This window comes from Nannospalax galili, unplaced genomic scaffold (assembly GCF_000622305.1).
Source record: "Nannospalax galili isolate Female #2095 unplaced genomic scaffold, S.galili_v1.0 scaffold1021, whole genome shotgun sequence".
NCBI classification, from domain to species: domain Eukaryota; kingdom Metazoa; phylum Chordata; class Mammalia; order Rodentia; family Spalacidae; genus Nannospalax; species Nannospalax galili.
In genome coordinates, this window is record NW_008344095.1 from 372,670 (window position 1) to 390,834 (window position 18,165).

Below are 18,165 nucleotides of genomic sequence, written 5' to 3' on the forward strand. Positions count from 1 at the left end.
GTTTTAAAAGTCTCATATTTGTAGATACAAGCTACTTGTTTAGGGTAGCTGTTTTCAGAGTTGGGGTGGGGTGAACATTCCTATTACCTTTTGGGGGTTCAGAAGTGGTAACCATCATCAAATGTTATCAAATCATCAAATGTTACTGGCTTTTCGCTCTCTAGTACCACTCTGAATTCGCTAGTGATATTAACTGAAAAATGTTTTCTGTACCTTTTTTGCTCATGAGGAGAAATACTAAAATGGGATTGGGGAACATGACTTTTGTGTCAAAGTGAGAATTTGTTTTTTTCTCAATAGATTTTAATCCTGTTAATGGATTCCTTAAATTTAGAATTTGCATAATTTTAGCACAAAAGAGTGTGTTACATGGAGTAGAGCATAAATATTCATCAAATGGCTGCAACCCCTTCAATTTTTCCTAACAAATTAATTAGCATAAATCAATGAACTCGCTATTCATAGGCAGTTTTTAGAATATTGACAAACACCACAGTTTCTCAGATAGTTAAAGTCATGTCTGCATGTAACCCAGGAATATGATCTTTCAAAATACATTTCTTATAATACTTTCTGGTACAGGACAACTTTTTCTAGAATGTTAGTTCAAACTATTAGTAATATGATTGTGAACACGCTCCACTTAATGTTTTTATCGTGGTGGGTTGCTCTCAGAAAGCTGACAGAGGCTTGTCTATGAGCCATGTCTTTGCACCTGCTGATTTCGTTCTTGGTAAGTGTCACCATTTCATATGAATTCTCTGTTTCAGCTCTCCTAAGCTCTGAGTACCACCTGAAATTTCCTTTGTTTTCAGTCACTACATAAAACATAAAACTGTTTAGAGCATTTCATACAATGTAAATGATTCTCAAGCTAGAACTTGTCTTTAAAAAAAAAATCATTATAGATCTTCAGTCTTACTGTCCATTCTCATTGACCTGCCCCTCCCCCATTGGTTTGAGAATCGGATGTTTTTGGAAAAAAAAATGCTTGAACCATTATCTGAAATTTCTTGTTTGAAATCTTGAAAATACACCTGTTAAATGAAACAGCAGAGACGTCTAAGAGTATGCATTACTTTCCTAAGAGTGTTCTGTAGGGGCTGGGGAGATGCTCAGCCAGCAAAGCACTTGCTGCACAAGCTTAAAGATCAGATCCCCAACACCACATAAAAGCTTGGTGTGGTGGTTTGTACCTGTAATCCTAGGGCTGGGAAGGCAGAGACAGGGGCATCCCTGGTGCTTGCTGGCCAGCCCATCTAGCTGAATCACTGAGCTCCAGGTTCAGTGAGAGACCCTGTCTCAAAAATAAGATGGTGAGAAGTTGAAGAAGGTACCTGATGTGGACTCTGACCTCCATGTGTGTACAGTGGTCCTTGCCTGCACACACAGTGTCATCTATTCAGGTGAACAAGTTCAGTGCAGAAACTGAATACGATTGAGCTCCATGTGAGCTAATTAACAAGAGAACTGTATCCTTTTGGCTGAGGGGGTGAAGCTTAAGGAAGGGGGCATGTGCTGAAGACCTGAAACACCTGTCATATTTCAAAGATAGAAAAGAGGCCACAGCTGGGAAGCCAAATTTAGACAGTGGGCTTATCTCAGATGAAAGGTCTGTGAGAATTTGGAGGTCTGCAGACCTTGTGTGCAGTTTTGTCAAAAGTGTCCATTATGGATTTGTTTGTAGCTATTACAGTGTAGTGTTTCATGGTAATGCCGTTCAATCTCTGGCCTTTATTTTAGAATCCTAGAACAGCGCCTGGCACAAAACCAGTAGGTGATAAAAGGTTTGTCAGGCAGTGGTTGGTTTTCTTTGGTCAGGTCCTCTGAAGTTATTTTAGAATGTGCCTCTGGCTAAGTCCTTCTTTTTGGAATATTGTTTACTACAGGGAGAAACTTCCAAGGTGCTTTCTGCTTACTATAGAAAAGGCCTTTAAGGATAACAGAATCTCCTGAAAACCTTTGGAGCAAAGCTATTGTTCTAGTAAGTCTCTCCCCAGTCAGTAACTTGCTAAGCTGCTTTCTTGTGAAGTAACATGGCATGTGTCCTTAAATCACCACAGAGCCACAACTCCAGCAATTTAATTTCTGCCTTTGTTTTACACTCTAAGATTTAAAAATTTTTTGATTACATTTTATTTACAGAGAGAGAGAGAGAGAGAGAGAGAGAGAGTGTGTGAGTGTGTGTTTGTTCACTGTGGCACACATGTGGCGCTCAGAGTTTGTTCTCTCCTTCCATTATGTGGATCCCAGGGATTGGATTCAGGTCGGCAGGTTTGATGACAGTTGTCCTTTACCCTTGGAGCTGTCTCTCTGCCCTCCACTTTTAAGTTTTAGCCACCTAGGGCTCAGCGATAGAATGATGGATTTGCTTGATCTTCCTTAAGGCATTTTAAAAAGTGCCTTGAGAGAGGCTGCTCAGCAGCTTAGAGCGCTGGTTGCTCTTACAGAGGACCTGGGTTTGATTTCCAGCACGCACATGTCAGCTAACAAACTGTACCTCCAGTTCCAGAGGGTCTGACACTCTCTTCTGACCTCTGCAGGTATTGCACTCATGTGATACACATACATGCAGGCAATACACTCACATCAATCAGTCAATCAGTCAATCAATCAATCAATCAATCAATCAATCAATCAATCAGTTAATGGTGTCTTGAAATGATGAAACCTCTGTCTTGGTAGGGATTCACCAAAACCGGAAGCCACTGCCTTAGTAGAGGGAGCTGAGGACCACCTGGATGGAGAACTTTCACTCCCATAGGGTTTTTTGCAAGTTATCTTTTGATACCTTTTAAATTTTTTGTCTCATATACTTGCTTAATTGAATCTTTCAAACTCACTGACCTCCACATTTTGCTTTTAGCCTATTCAGCTGATTTTGTCAGATTCCTGGTCACTAGGAGGGCCTCAACTTACTACACTGATTTTCTATCTGCTTCTCTTTAGGCAGATGACTTCCTAGTGGCCACGACTGTAAATGGGGATGACCTGGCATTCACATGAATGTTGTGAAGCTAGGTGGAATTACTGTAAAAGATGCTCAGGCATCAGGCTGAGGGTGAACATGGAGCTCCTTCTCCAGATCTTTCTAGAAGGCAATCTGTTGATTATGCACACAACACATTTTTGCCCTGTGAAAGGGTGCTGTGCGTGGTTGTTAGTACCCAGGTTGATGCTCAAGTGATTTGAATGTGAGCTTAATTCATAATAGAGCTCTAGATGGAACAATAAAGTACACTTTGATTATATGAAACAAGAGTCTAGAAGTTGTGTGTTCAAGAGCCCATTATTTACACTGTGTCAGACTGAGATGCGGGGAGCGTGTGCAGAGACACCCAGAGCCCTGAAATACAGTAGGGCCTGTCTAGGTGCTTTGAGGGTGCTGGGTAGCTTGTCTGGGTCCGCTGTGAGCTGGATGGGGCTGGAGGAGAATGCAGGTCTTCCGACCCCATCTCATCCCCTTCCTCATTTTGCAGGCTTTCAAGCTGACTCTCAGACCTCACTTTTCTGACTCTCCCTGTATCGTCCCATGGAAAGGGATGTAAAGAAACAGATGAAATTCCAAATTTCATTGAAAATGCATGTTTTTGGTTGCTCTCATCCTTGGAAAAAGTATCTGACCAAGTTGGCATGTGTGTGTAGGAGAATGGCTTGTGATGCTAGGTTGTCATCCGTGGGAGAGCTGTGACAGTCGCTGTCGCGTGAGGGGCCCTGGAATCTAGTGTTCCAATAAAAATGTCTAGTTATGCCAGTAGCCTTACTTAAACACTATTCAAAAACACTGACAAAGCAAACAAACGTTTGGTTGGTAAGCTTTTTCTCTAGATAAGCCCCTTTCCCCTTTTGTTAATATTTGCAGAACTGAGCTGTTATTTATGTGAGATGTGGATTTGAGGTCAAGAGATTGTGTATATGTAGTGATCTAATTTTTTCCCCTTTGCTTTTATGTTTATGTAAAGTTTTGGGCTGTGTGAGGTGCTTGAAAGTAACCTCTGTATTAATGGAGACTCTTTTCCTCCTGAAAATAGTATTTTTCCCAAGTTAGTTCTGAGTTCAGGCATAGCTATGCCTGATGTAAAGCCACTTAAATATATTCAAAGCCAAATTTCAGAAAGAAAATAAAAAGTATCTCTGAAATCTCCTAATCCCCGGGGCCTGGGACTTGAACCCAGAACCTTGTGCATGCTAGGCAAGTGTTCTGTTCTACTACTGAGCCACACCCCCAGCCTGGATCAGTGGATCTATGGATTACTCAAGGCGAGGTCTACACTTCCAAATATTTTGCATCCTCCTTTTGTCTCGAGCACAATGTACAATTTTTTTTTGGATTTGTGGCTTGAAGCGTAGATCATGATTTACCTTAACCCGACGTAGTGCTATTTTTATTGGAAATGCCATTCCATAAGCTTGCTCTGTAGATGTGAATGTCTCTAGCTAAACCTCCTGTGTTTATGATTGAATGCAAACAAGTCAGAATGCTTTTCAGGTTAAGGTTTTTTTTTCAGACAACCGTGATTTGACTTTGCTAATGAACACATATCAGACAAGAAGGCAAATTCCAGACTATTCGTGCCTCAACCATCCAGCTGGCACATACCTCCAGGTACTGCTCATGTCTCAAGAGGTTTTTCTGCGTGAACAATTATCACCACTCCTTTCATTCAAGTGGCAAGCCACGGCAAGAACTTGCGCAGCTGTATAGAGCTCAGCTGTAACATTAGATTTCATTGGCATCAAAACACAGCAACCAGCAGGACAGTGTGCTTGATACTTTGTATTTCCACCACTCCCGTGGTCCTCCTCTCTCTTTATCAGATGGCTCAAGCTACACCCAGACAAGTCAGGAAAACCAACAGGGTTTTAGAGAGTTTTTTGTTTGTTTAAAGTTTTAGTTTTAGTTTCATGTATATTAAGTATGGTAGGGAATTAATGTTTAAGCATAGCCTGTTAAGAACAGAAAGGCAACTTAAGGGCGAATCTATAATTGTGTTATTTTATAAAGAAGAAATTAATTGCTGGCTGAACTCCAGAGCCAGTTACTGACAAACCCCAGGATAGAACTCAGATTTTCTAATAGTCAGTGCTGGGGTAGGTCCGTCATAGGCCGGCCTGCCCGCCCTCCCTCCCTCCCTCTTCCTTCTACCTCTTCCCCCTCCTTCTCCTCCCTCCCTCCCTCCCTCCCTCCTTCATACAGATTCTTTGAGCTGTTTTCAGCAGTGGGATAGTGAGGAAGCCTAATAAAGAATCCGGTCTCCATTCTTTCCTTCTTCCCTCCCCTCCCTCTCCTCCCCCTCCCCCTTCTTTCCCCGCTTCCCCCACCTCCTCTCCTCCACTTCCTCATCCTCTTCCTACCTTTTCTTCCTTGTCTTTGCCCTGCTATTTAATTTGGTTTCCAAAAAAGCCAAGGGGGAGCATTTACCTGCACCGCGTACCTTTCCTCATGGTTGCTCAAAGTGTGCAGGAGATTGAGTACCAGGAAACTCACTGAACCACCCCTGGAGTTTTGTGTCCAATGGCAGTGCCCCACATCAGGCTCCTAATGGCGCATGCTAATTCCAGAAGGCAGAGCTGGTGCCCCTGCACTGGCGTGTATTACTGGGAAGGGGGAGAAAAGCTCTGTTCTCAGAGTTGCAGGGAAGCGGTCAGAACAGGTATGTGTGGATGGATGAGCACATGATCTCAGATTTTGCAAGTGATGGGAATTGTTTTAATCCCGGTTCCCCTTTTTGTTGATACTGTTGGTGTTTTCTTAGTTGTATGAAAACACCGTGGTTAGTTTTGCTGGAAAGCTCGATAGAATGATGCGTTCAGAGTTTCTAGTGGGCTTGTTTTCAAAACCAGTGTTAGGTCAAGAAAGGAAGAGGAAAATGAAGCAGCAAATGCTGTTCTGATAGCTCTTTGTGATGGGATGTATACAGCAGGCTGCCCTGCGTGCTCACTTCTCTCCTTCTTTCTGAAGCTTGCTACTAAAGTGCCAGGAGGAAGTGTGCTCTTAGGAAGCTGTCACTCCTTGTGACTGACAGCGTTAGACAGAGAAGCCATCTGGATGGGGGCTTATAGTGCAGCTTTTATTTTTTTTCATGAAATGATTCTGTGTCAAATTTTGACTTTTCTAGATTTTGCTTTTTACAACTAGAGCACAAACAAATATAAATCAGCTGTACAAATGTCTGTCATGTTTAACTTTTATTAGGCTTAGCTTTTCTATTAGAAGCCATTTAGAAGCTCATCTTTTAATCACTTGTAAAACCTTGGCTATCTTATGGTTAAAGGAAATGCAGAGCATAGCCGTTCCTTAATAACCTTGCTAAATCTCAGTTCCAAACAAAACACAGCCACCCCCAAACCTCTGTTTTCTGATGATTTCACAAAGTTTACCAGAGTCATTTTGACTATAGATCAGTTTTTTCATCTCCCTGAACCTAGAGAAAAGCTACTTTTAGTGTTAGATAGCCAGAACATTTTTCTGGTATAGCTTTGACAGTTTTTTGAAACTTGACCTGTACTAGATCTTACCATTAGATTGTTTTTGTTTTGTTTTGTTTGTTTCAATGGGGTCTCACTGTGTTGGTTTTAAGTTTTCTACCTGCCTTGATCTCCTGAGCAACTGTGACCACAGATGCGTACTACCACACCTGGCTTCAATTGGTATTCCTAGCAGAGAAGGAACTTTTCATGAAGTCTGAATCAAGCTGTGGTTTTCTAATGAGCGCATGGCCAAGTTCTCCATAGACTGTAGAAGAACCATGGAGTGTGCAGAATGTTTCCATGTTGTTTAGTTTGTTTGACAGTGACTAGCTAATCTGTGTTTGCATTGGAAAAGATACTGCTTCTATGGGATGTGTGGAGTTGAAGCTCCTACTTTCGATTAATCGCAAGTTGCTTTTTAGGTCCTTTTTGATGCGTTTAGAAACTGCATTTTGGGGCTGGGGATAAAGCATGAGGGCTGGAGTTGGACCCCCAGAACCCATATGAAGGCTGGGCAGGCCTGGCACTCTCTTGTACTTCCAGCTTATTGGGGCAGGCTGGCTAGCTAAACTAGTCAGAATCAGCCTGGTCCCAGAATCCCAGAGACCCTAGTTCAGTAAATACAGCAGAGGGTGATTAAGGAAGATACCCAACATCAGCTTTATGTGTCTACATACACCTTTACATGTGTGCCCACACACATGCGAACATGCATACACAAATACACTTAGGTACATACACACAGGCTAAAAAAAGAATGCATTTGGAATTAGGCCATGGAAGCAACAAGTTAAAACTGTGTGGATTCTCTTATTTGTCCCCTACTTTGCCGCATGTAGAAGTCAGACAGCATCCGGGTGGTATGGGAGCTCCATCCTCCGCCTGGCTTCGATTGCTGCAGAGCCTCATCTCTCTTCATGGCCTGGCCGGCTCCGGGAGTTCTGATGGGCTGACTCTGTTCCTTTTGCTGCTATTCTGTTGTTCTTTCTCTTGTCATCTGAAACTAATTTGTGTACTGTACTGCTAACTCACATCTTGAATTAATGTAAGGAAATTTGGGTCATTGGCCCGCTGAGTGAGGACCAGGACATTTTGTTACTAATTTGAATGCCAGGTTCACAGATTTAAGAACTCCCAGCAGTGATTAGGGCTTTGGCTTTTCAAAATGACATTTTTCTTAGCATATAATTGCCCTTCTGGCCTTTGGAGTTAGATCAGCAGTTTCCTCCTGCAAATCAGGTTTTTCGTGAATTTGGCCTGTATGTTTCGTAGTATAGGCGGGGGCCAAAATACCTTTTAAAAGACTTGGAGTAAGGCAAAGAAAGAGGGAAAAAAATAATAAACCAGTTGCCTACAGAAATGTAAAAAGTGAAGCCCCCATTGTGATATTATTTTAAAATCAAGTTTTCTTTAAAGGTGTTGGGGATGTATTTGTAAGGAAGTAAGTATCTTGTTCATAGTGAAGAACTGTTCATTTCCTTCCTAGAGTGCCTTACCCACCTCTGTCTTGTAGCTCAGGAGTTGATGGTGGGGTGGAGCCTGGCTAGCAGCAAACCCAGGACTTGCTGTCCTAGGAGAAAGGGTTGTGAACCATAAGGGCTCACGTGGCATCTACCGCTTTCATTCAGAACAGACTCTTCTGAATGGGTACAAAGTACTTGTGGTTTTAGTGTTCACATATGCGGTTGAGGGGGGAGGCTTTGAAGGCCTGTGGTTGTCACCAAGTTCTTTGAACTAGAAGTTTAGGTAAGAGCAAAACAGAGTGGGGAGAGACCTGAGGAGCTATGTGTGCTTGAAGGGTGAGGTTCAGAGGAGAACACACTGTACAAACAAGCTATTTTCTTTTTTCTCTGATTAGTTTTGTAGCATGTAAAGGTTAATGGTCCCAAGAATAGAGTCACTGTGAGATTCCTGTATTATTGGCAGATCGTGCAGATGTGATGCATCCTTGACTATAATGCATGACTTCTGAGGTAGATTTGGCTGCCTCGTATGTCTCTTGAGGCTAGATGGAACTCAAGCCAACAAAGTGGATGTTTTCTTGGTGTGGCTGCCCTGGAGACTCCCACTGCGTGCACGTCGGTTGCAGCTTCCATATCCAGAGAGCTCACGTTGGGCCCCTTAGAGGCCCCAGATGCTGATGAGGAAGCAGGTGGTCCAGGAAGATCGAGTACCAGCAGGCATGGGGGAGCTTCTGAAGTTCCACCCAGAGACCTTTCCTCCGCCTTACACTTGATACCCAAATTACAATAGAGCCCTCAAATCGGAGAGAAAGTGGTTTGGTGGTACTGTGTGTGTGTGTGTGTGTGTGTGTGTGTGTGTGTGTGTAAGAGAGAGGGGGTGAGGGAGACAGAAAATGCAATGGGGCTAGGTGTGTTTGTGGCATATTTGTAATCACAGCACTTAGGAGTCTGAGGCAGGAGGATCACAGGTTTGAGGCCAGCCTAGGCTGCATAGCCAGAACCCGTCTCAACAAACAAACAAAACCAAGAAACGCCTCAAAGCAAAGGCGAATTTCTTTATAGACACGAAAGGCTAAAGTACTATAGAAACTCCCGGGTACATCACCGAATGAGATGGAACTTTTGTTGTAAACAATGACTCCCAATCCATTTTTATAAAAATATATGGTCTACTGGCTGAAAATCTGTTAATTTCTCTCTAGAATCATAACAAATGAATCCAACTTGATAGTGGTACGCCTTTCATCAAAAAGATATAGCTGTGTATTCTGAATTTTGTGGTGTATTTCTCTTTCTGTGACAACCTTCCTCCTCCTCCTCCCATTTCTCTTGCTCTTTCCACACTGTGGAGCTAGGTTGTTTCTGTTCCAGGGTAGTTTTAGGGGACAGCTTGACAGGCAGTTGCCTTGTTAAGTAACTGGGCATTCTGTGCTTGGAGACGATTGCCTTTTCTGTGTGCCCCTTACATTCTTGTCAGATGATAACTATCCTGTGTGTTCATGGCGCACAGAAATGACAATTTAAATGTTTTTGACTGCGTGGATGCTCCATCTACTTGAGTCTGCTACCTCGTACTCTGTTGAGGATAAAGTCTGATTTTTTTAATATATTTTTTATTATATATAATGTGTGCATGCATGCACACACGTGTGTGGTGTATCTAAGTTGGAGGACAACTTTAAGGAGTCCATTCTTTCCTTCTACCATAGGGGATTGAACTTGACTCGCCAGGCTTGCACAGCAAACACTTTTACCCACTGAGTTGTCTCACTAGCCTGGGAACAAAGTCTGAATTCCCTCTAAAGGAATTGTTAGGTTCTACAGCAAAACAGACCTTGAACTTTAGCCAGCTGGTAGGTAGCCTAGGGAAAAAGAGAGTCAACAACCATGGTTACAGCTGTATGCGACTCTGGTAGGTTCTCAGTGGTCTTACTTTCTTAATTCATTCGTTTACTCAATAATTGATAGTTTGACCATTGGGTACTTGAGGTGCAGTGTTGGGAGTGTGGTGTTTTTAAGTGTGATTGGACATGTAGTTGTCTTTCTTCACTTCTTATTTTAATTGTGTGTGTGTGCGTGTGCATTAGTGTATGCATGTAAGGCCCAGAGGTCAACTGAGGGTTTGGTCCTCAGATGCTGTGTAATTTGGTTTGGGGAACAGGGTTTCTCAACGGCCTGGATGGAGCTCAGTGACTAGGCTAGCTGGCTCACTGGTGAGCCCCAGGACTCCTCCTGACTCCAGCTCCCCAGTTTGGAGATTACAAGTGCATGCCACTGTGCCCAGCTTTTAGAACGAGAGTTCTGGGGCTTGAACTCAGGTTCTGATGCTTGTGCAGCAAGCACTTGAATGACCGAACTGTCTCCTCAGACCCTACCCTGTACTTCTTAAAAAAATTCACATAAGAAATAGGTCTGTTTGATATCATCTGTTTGAGAAAAAGTAGCCATCCATCCCTTTTGTACTAGAAGAATTTAGTGCATTAGAAATAAAGCAGAGATGAACACGAGTGCTCCTTCCTCACTGGCTGACTTGAGTCAGAATCAAACAATTAAGTCTTGATTGTGTGTGTAGGGCTATCTTGGTTTTAATGTGGAAGAAACTTTCCTTCATCAGGATAGACCCTTGGTCCTTGGACTTGCTTTTTGGGAAGTGAGAAGCAGCCTCACAAAGCAGCGGGATTACAGCATCAACATGGATGAGAGTTGCTACTATGGGGCTGCGCCTCGTTTGGTTCTTAAATAATGTTTCTCCAAATAGAGTTCTAATGGATAGTGTAAAATTTTACCTGTTTTTTACAAAGAATTCTAATCTCTTGGGCCTTTGTGCATCATTTGATACTTAAGGGAAGGGGTTGCTCCTGGATGGGATGAAGGGAGGAGGTGTATGTAATACTTGGATGGAGGTGTTCAGGGATGAAAAGAAATATTTTCTTTCTGTCATACTTATCTGAGACAAGTCAGAGACAGTCACCAAAGAATTTTTGCAGCATTTGGAACAACTGGGACAGTTAGCAGTAAAATATTCTTTGGTTGGATAGTTTTGAATTTGAAAACTTGAGGGACTTTTTATGATAAAAATTCTTCCATGAAGTATATGGTGATTTATTTCTGAAACACTCTTGGGTTGTGCATGTATGTGTCTTTATACTTTCTCCATGCTGCTGGACTTTATGCCACAGTTTTGAGGCATAATGAAAAAAAAACCACATAAATAATTGTTGTAGAAGTTCTAGTTCTCTAGCAATTTGTGTTTCTTTTCCCTCTGTTATACTGTAGTTGTTGCTACTTGAGGACAGTACAATTGTGGGAGGAAAATAGGTTTTATGTTATTTTGAAAATGCATGTGAATTTCATTTATTTCTTGGAAACAATGGAATCTGCCTTTGAGCCCAACTGCATGGGTATTTGTGAGATCCCAGAGAGCCGAAGGGTATCTGAGTGAGAAAGATGGTATCGTAAGATGCAACAGATCAAGTCGAAGAAATGATGGGAGAAGTAATTAGACCATGGGTAATTCTCAAATTAATGGCTGTCAGAAAGTGCAGTGATTGCAGTGTATGTGTTAGCTGTGGCTTGCTTGTTTGGATTAAATGCTCTGAGTTTTTGACGCTAACACAATGGGGCTTTTCATGATGAACAAGTACTGGCCATCCTCTTTGGCTGATCTGCTGTCTTCAACATGGGCTTACACATGATGATCCCACTAGTTTCTGTTGTTCTTACTATGTCAAAATGTGATCTCAGGGGTGCTTGGGAGATGGCTCAGCAGTTAAGAGTGCTTGGTGCTCCTGCAGAGGACCTGAGTTCAGTTCCTAGAACTGCTGAACACATTGGGCAGCTTAAAACTGCCTGTAACTTCGGCCTCAGGGGATCTAACAGTCTCTTCTGACCTCCGTGCACACATGTGGCATATACGTATACATTCATATAAATAAGAAGTTTTATTTTTTATTTTTTTGTCTTTTTGAGACAGGGTCTTCCTGTAGCTCTAGCTGACCTGAACTTGCTATGTGGACCAGACTGGCCTTGAACTCCCAGAGATTCGCTTGCCTCTGCCTCCTGAGTGCTAGGATTAAAGGCGTGCACCACCACGCAATTTTAAAAAATCTTTGAAAATGTGATATCATTTTATCCTCAGAAAGATCTCTGGGGTAGGTAATTTAGGCTGCAGGTGATTTTCGTGGTCTTGAGTTTTGTTTTGTTTTCATTTAAACATGGTGTTTCCTTTGCAGGAAGCTGACTGGGGGCAATTCTCCATGAATGTATGTCACCATGATGATGACGGACCAGATCCCCCTGGAACTGCCACCCTTGCTCAACGGGGAGGTGGCCATGATGCCCCACTTGGTGAATGGAGAAGCAGCTCAGCAGGTGGGTAAAATGTCCAAGTCAGAAACAATGTAATATTTAATTTAGTTTGAGATTCAAAGGTGTTTGATTTTGTTTTCTTGCTTGCTTGTTTTTGAGACTAGGACGCACTATGTAGCCACAGCTGGTCTATAATTTGCTTTGTAATCTCAGAGATCTGCCAGCCTCTGCCTCCCGAGTGCTGGAATTACAGACATGTGTCATCATGTCCAGCTAGTAATTTGTTTTTTTTAAACCTTAGTGATTCTAGAAATGTTGTTGTTATATAATTATATTGTCCTAAAAATATCCAAAATGTTTTTTTTCCTTTTTTTGAGAACAGCAACTCTTACCTCATTTAGTAGTCTTAAAGAATCAGAAAATAGGTTGTTGTTGTTTTTAATGACTCATTTGGGTGCTGTTTATTCATTTACCTTTTGTGCTTGATTGGTTTGCCAGATTAGCCTGAACAGAATGCTCAGAGTCAGGTTTTGAGGTCCTGTGTGACTGACCTTGATAGGATGTACAAGTCAATGTGAACCTGTCCTGGCTCCTGGAGTGACCTTTCTAGCATGGAGCTCATAAAATGAGGACATTTATGGGGTGCACAAGTCATGAGCCATTCACTACTAAACACTGTGGATCAGAACAGCTGTTTAGAAAGTCAGCCATTAGCACTTAGGGAACAATCTAAACTGCAAGTAAAACTTTGATTTTTATCGTTTGGAGCTGAATTGACCCTGATAACATGACATGCTTTAAAAATTGACAGCAAATGACTGTTTGGTCTGTCTTGTAACTCTGTAAATATCTTTACAGAGTTACAAGTTTGTTTTTTTTTTGTCTTTTTGAAGCAGGGTCTCCCTGTAGCCCCAGCTGTCCTGGAACTCACTATGTAGACCAGGCTGGCCTTGAACTCACAGAGATCTGCCTGCCTCTGCCTCCCAAGTGCTGGGACTACAGGCGTGCACCACCACGCCCGGCTCACAAGTAATTTTTTAGAAGCATAAAAATATTTGTGTTCTCTATAGAATTGGGAATAATTATTTGAAAAACATTTGCTCAGAATATATTAATAATTTAGGTATGTGGCACAGTCATTTACTTCTGTGAGGTCCTTGCCATTCACATGCTCTGTCATGCTGCAGTGATGATCTGACAGGTGCGTTGATGGCTCTGATGGTTCTGACCTTGCTGCTTAAATATTTACATTGCATTCTCCTGCATTGGACTGTAACTCTCTTAAGAACAAATTACATCTACCAGGGGCTGGAGATGTGGCTCAGTAGTTAAGCGTGTTCGTTGCTCTTCAGAGGATCTGAGTTCAGTTCCCAGGACCCATGTTGGGCAGTTTATAACTACCTATAACTCTGGCTCCAGGGGATCGGATGCCCTCTTCTGGCCTCTGTGGGCATCTACACACAAGGCATATATACACATCCATATAAATCAAGATAAAATCAATCCTTGAAGAAACAAACTCAAAATACATCTAGCAAGTGCCTTGAGTTTCGTTCTTCTCACCTCTGATGCAGGTCATGTATCTTCCTGGTTCCTGTACCCACCCCCTCCACTATGCTGTGTGGTGCCTTCTATTTCAACCACACTCCACCCACTGAGCAACCCCCCCCCACTTGTTGCACTGTTTTCCACACACCATCTCTGCCCCCCTCTGTAGCTGACTTCTGACAGGGGTGTCTGCACCCGCTGCCTCTCCCTCCTCTCTCCCTCCTCCCTCTTTCCTCCCTCCCCCCTCCCTCCATCCTCTCTCCTTCCTCGTCAGCTCCCCAGTGTCCACTGTGCCTTCTCCCCTTTCTCTTCTGGTCCTTCTTTCCACTCTGCCAGCTTTCTGTTGGCAATACCTGCTGAGTCCACAGCCTGCCATGCCCCCCTCTTTACTGTGACTGCCTCAGGCCCCTGCACCACCATCCTAGAGGGTAGGGTGGTTGTTCTCACTACTGTTTTGCTTGATAGTCTCATTCTGGAGCCAGAGCCATCTTCCCAAAATAGGAAGTGTGTGGAGTCAGTGCCTTACTTCAAGCCATCCTGTTACCCTCCTGTGCCCTGTCAGCCTTGCTGGCCAGCCCTGGCCTTTTTCTCCATCTCTGACCACCCGCTTCTTGCCTTTGGTGCTCAGCTGTTAATGGAAAGGTCTGGAAATGCTGTGAGTGCAGGGCTCTGTCTCCCTTAATTTTACCAATTAAAAGAATGTAAAAACCCAAGGGATTCAAATGTGATTGGCTTGGAGAGCCACCCAGGACTCCAGCCTGTGTAGTCAGGCTTCCCGGGTCCTCCCTTCCCTGCCACTGTGCCCACTTTTGTGTTTTGGTGATATCTCTCCCCTTTCTATGACTCAGTTTGCCCAGAACCGCCTTGTAGGTTATTAGCCAGCATAAAGAGCCCTAAGTTTCAGAATTTTCCAGCCTTCCCTTCAAAAGTGAACTCCTTTGCACATAGACATGACTGCAGACAGAAAACACTGGGCGTTCTCAGAAGACCACATGGCCTTTCCCTACCCTATCCTCTGACCTTGTCACTAAGTAGAAACTTGCTTAGTAAATTTGGCTAATTGGGAAGATGTCTATAAAGGTGAAAAGGGGAATTTATTAATTTAATCCTTTAAAAAAAATCCTTATTTATTTTATGTGTATTTGTATACCTCAGTGTATATATGCAGCTCATACATGCCGGTGACTGTGAGTCACCATGTGGGTCCTAGGAACTGAACCTGAGTCCTCTGGAAGAGCAGCAAGTGCTCTTAAATTGCTGAGCCATCTCTCCAGCCGTTAATTTATCTGTTTTATAAATAGATAGTCAAGGTTTTTTATAAATGGAGGATACAGATAAATATCATGCAGAACTAGGATTGGTAATTCAGTCAGTAAAGCTTGAGGACCTGAGTTCAGTGTCCAGAGCCTTGTAAAAAAGTCAGGCATGGTGGCTTGGCCTGGTAATCCTAGCACTGGGGAGGTGGAGGCAGGATGATCCCTGGGGCTCCCTGACCAGCTGGTTTAGACTAGTTGGTAAGTTCCAGGCTGGTGAGAGACTCTGTCTCAAAATAAGATTGCCAATGCCTGAGTGACAGCACTCAAGGTTGACCTGAGCTCCTCATGCATATGAACACACTTGTATGTATACCCCTACACATGTGTACCCATGTACACATAAACATGCACACACACTTTCACATACATACACATAAAATATCATGGAGAGGGAATACTTTAGTCTTTTAAATTAGTAACTATATTTATTTTTCTGGAACATTAACATTTATAGTTGATATAGGCCAAGCTACTTAGTATTAGCCTTAAATTCTCCTAAAAGGGAACATTGTTTAGTGGGCAAACTGAAATGTTCCTCTCAGCAGGACCAGACCAAGATTTACCATGCCTGGATGGTGCTTCCTCGTGTGTCTCTGTGGTTCAGTCCGGTCAGTGGCCTGTGTGCTGGCATTTTTCTTCCTTTTTGTGTCTCCAAAGTCCCCAGCTTTATTCCTTTAATCCTTTATTCCTGCCTTTGGGTCCTGACTTTTGTATTGGTCTGGATGGATATGGCAGAATCCTGTGGCCTGTGTGTTAAACTTGTGCTAAGGAGCAACGGAAAGGGCAGGTTGAAGGAGCGAATAGAACCAGCAGTGGTGGAGAAATGGCAGAGAGGATTGGTGGTGGGGAGCTGGAGATGGTCACCTGAGCAGACAGGGAGCAAAGCAGCGTCTACAAGAAAGGATCCAAGAGCTTTGAGCATTTGCTCTGGGCACTTGTCGGTACTTACGGCTGGCTCTTAAGAGCCTGCATGTACAGTGCTCAGGTGAGTCTATTAAAGGATCACGTCACAGAGCATGTGACCTGTACAGATGTTTCTTGAGGCTTTTGCCATGTCTTCCTGTGAGGCATGTTTTCACCTTAACTAGAACCTTTTGGAAGCAGAGGATTGACCTCGGTGATGGACCTTGCAGGCGTCGTCTAGCAGATTCTTGAGGGTGACATTTTATGGTCGACAGCATTACAGCAACTTAATACTGGAAAGAGCCATCCCCTGGTCATGGGGTTCTCAACATCTGTGAACAGTGCAGATGGTGAAGCGTACCTTGTATGTGTTTACAGTGTTCTTAATACTTTGCAGCTGTGCAGAGCATATTCTAAACATTTCTGTACTCGCCAAGGAGCCACCACAGCTATGGGAACACGCTCCAGTCTCCACTGCCGCCTTCTCATTGCTGTCCTGAGGTTTCCTGGATTTAATTAGGCCTAGTTCTTGTCAAGATTCTTTGCTGTGCTCTGGGCCTCTAAGTAAGAGGTACTGTTAATTTTCATTATTTGAAGTCATGCCAAGTTTGAAACTTTGATTTGTCATTTTATGGAGGTAAGAGAGATAGGAAAAGAGACCGGAAAGTAGGAAAAAAAATTTTTTTAAACGAAAGTTATATGTTGGGTGTAGTGGTGCACACCTTTAATCCCAGGACTCAGGAGACAGAGGCAGGCTGATCTCTGTGAAATCAAAGCCAGCTTGGTCTATTTAGCCAGTTCCAGGCCACCTGGGGATACAGGGAGATGCTGTCTGAAAAAAAAAAAAAAAAAACCAACAAAAAGTTATCTTCATGCCAAATGGAACTTTAATAAATACGTAATCATTTAGAAAATGAACAGCAAAACCCAGGATGAACAGGGGCAACCTCCCCGGCAGCCTTCTTTCTTCAGAGATAAGCCACATGTCCTACAGTCCACCCATTTAAGGTAGACCATTCATGGAACTTAGTATGTTCGTCAGTTTTCATCACTGTGACAGGATATCTGGGAAAATCAGCTTGAAATCCTGTGATGGAGCAGATGCTCCATCCTGCTCCTCTCATGGCGATGGGGAAGCAGAGGAGAAAGATAGAGAGGGGCTGGAGACAAGGCATTCCCTACAGTACCTCCATCCAGTCACTACAGGAGGATGTATGACCTACGCCCCCCTTCTAGCCCCACTTCCTAGGTATTGCCATCTATTAAGAATGCCATTAAACCGAGACTCCATTGGTTTAAGCCCTTCAAGGTCTAAACTCTTTAAGGTTAGAGCCCTTCGGATTTGATCACGTCCTCAAAGCCTCACTAATTCACACTGCTTGGAGGCCAGGCCTGTGGTACCTGAGTGTTGGAGGGACATTTCCTGTCCAGTCCATCGCAGAGCTGCCCTTGATCGTACATCATATTTGCCATCCCCAGAGGAGACTTCGCTGCAACCACTTCCTCGTTCACCCTAGACAACCTCTAATCTGATTCTCTGTAGGCGTTACCTCTTCTAGGTATTTCATCTCAGGGAAATTGTGCAGTATTTGGACTTTGTGCCTCATGTCTCTCAACAATATTTTTAAAGAATGTTCATTATGAAGCATGTGTCGAATTTTCATTCCTTTTTCATTGTCACATACCCCATTGTACGAAAGACCATAATTTATTTGGTCATTTATCAAATGAATTAGTTACGTTTCTTGTTGCTTGCCAAAATACTGATAAAAATCAACTTAAGGAAGGAAGGTTTATTTGGGTTCAGTCTGAGGGGACGGTCCATCGTGGTGGGAAGGCCCACGTGGTGGCAGGAGTGAGAGGCAGCTGGTCACTTTGCATCCACAGTCGGGAAGCAGAGAGAGATGAATGCTGGTGTGCAACTTGCTTTCTCCTTTTAAACATGCAGTTCAATAACTACATGATTAGACGCTTTTCACTACAGCTTTAACATATTCAGTAACACACTCCAGAGCAACAGTACATCTCTTTCACAAGTGGGTGCAAGTTTCTAGGTTCACAGTTGAATTAATACAGTTATATATTATTGAACTCAATATAAACCCTGTAAGACATAAAATTGGATGAGTTTTTAACCTTTAAAAAAGATCACCACT

General features: G+C 43.0%; 1 protein-coding gene across 2 annotated transcripts in view; it reads left to right on the top strand.

Moving 5' to 3' along the window:
* The window catches only part of Fndc3b (fibronectin type III domain containing 3B), a 342,813-nt gene that overhangs the window by 58,509 nt on the left and 266,139 nt on the right, over positions 1–18,165 (top strand). For both annotated transcript variants that reach the window (XM_029567042.1, XM_029567043.1), the window contains exon 2: positions 12,167–12,305. In XM_029567042.1, coding sequence (XP_029422902.1) covers positions 12,195–12,305 — 111 coding nt within the window. In that variant the 5' untranslated portion in view covers positions 12,167–12,194. The remainder of the gene's footprint in view (positions 1–12,166; positions 12,306–18,165) is intronic.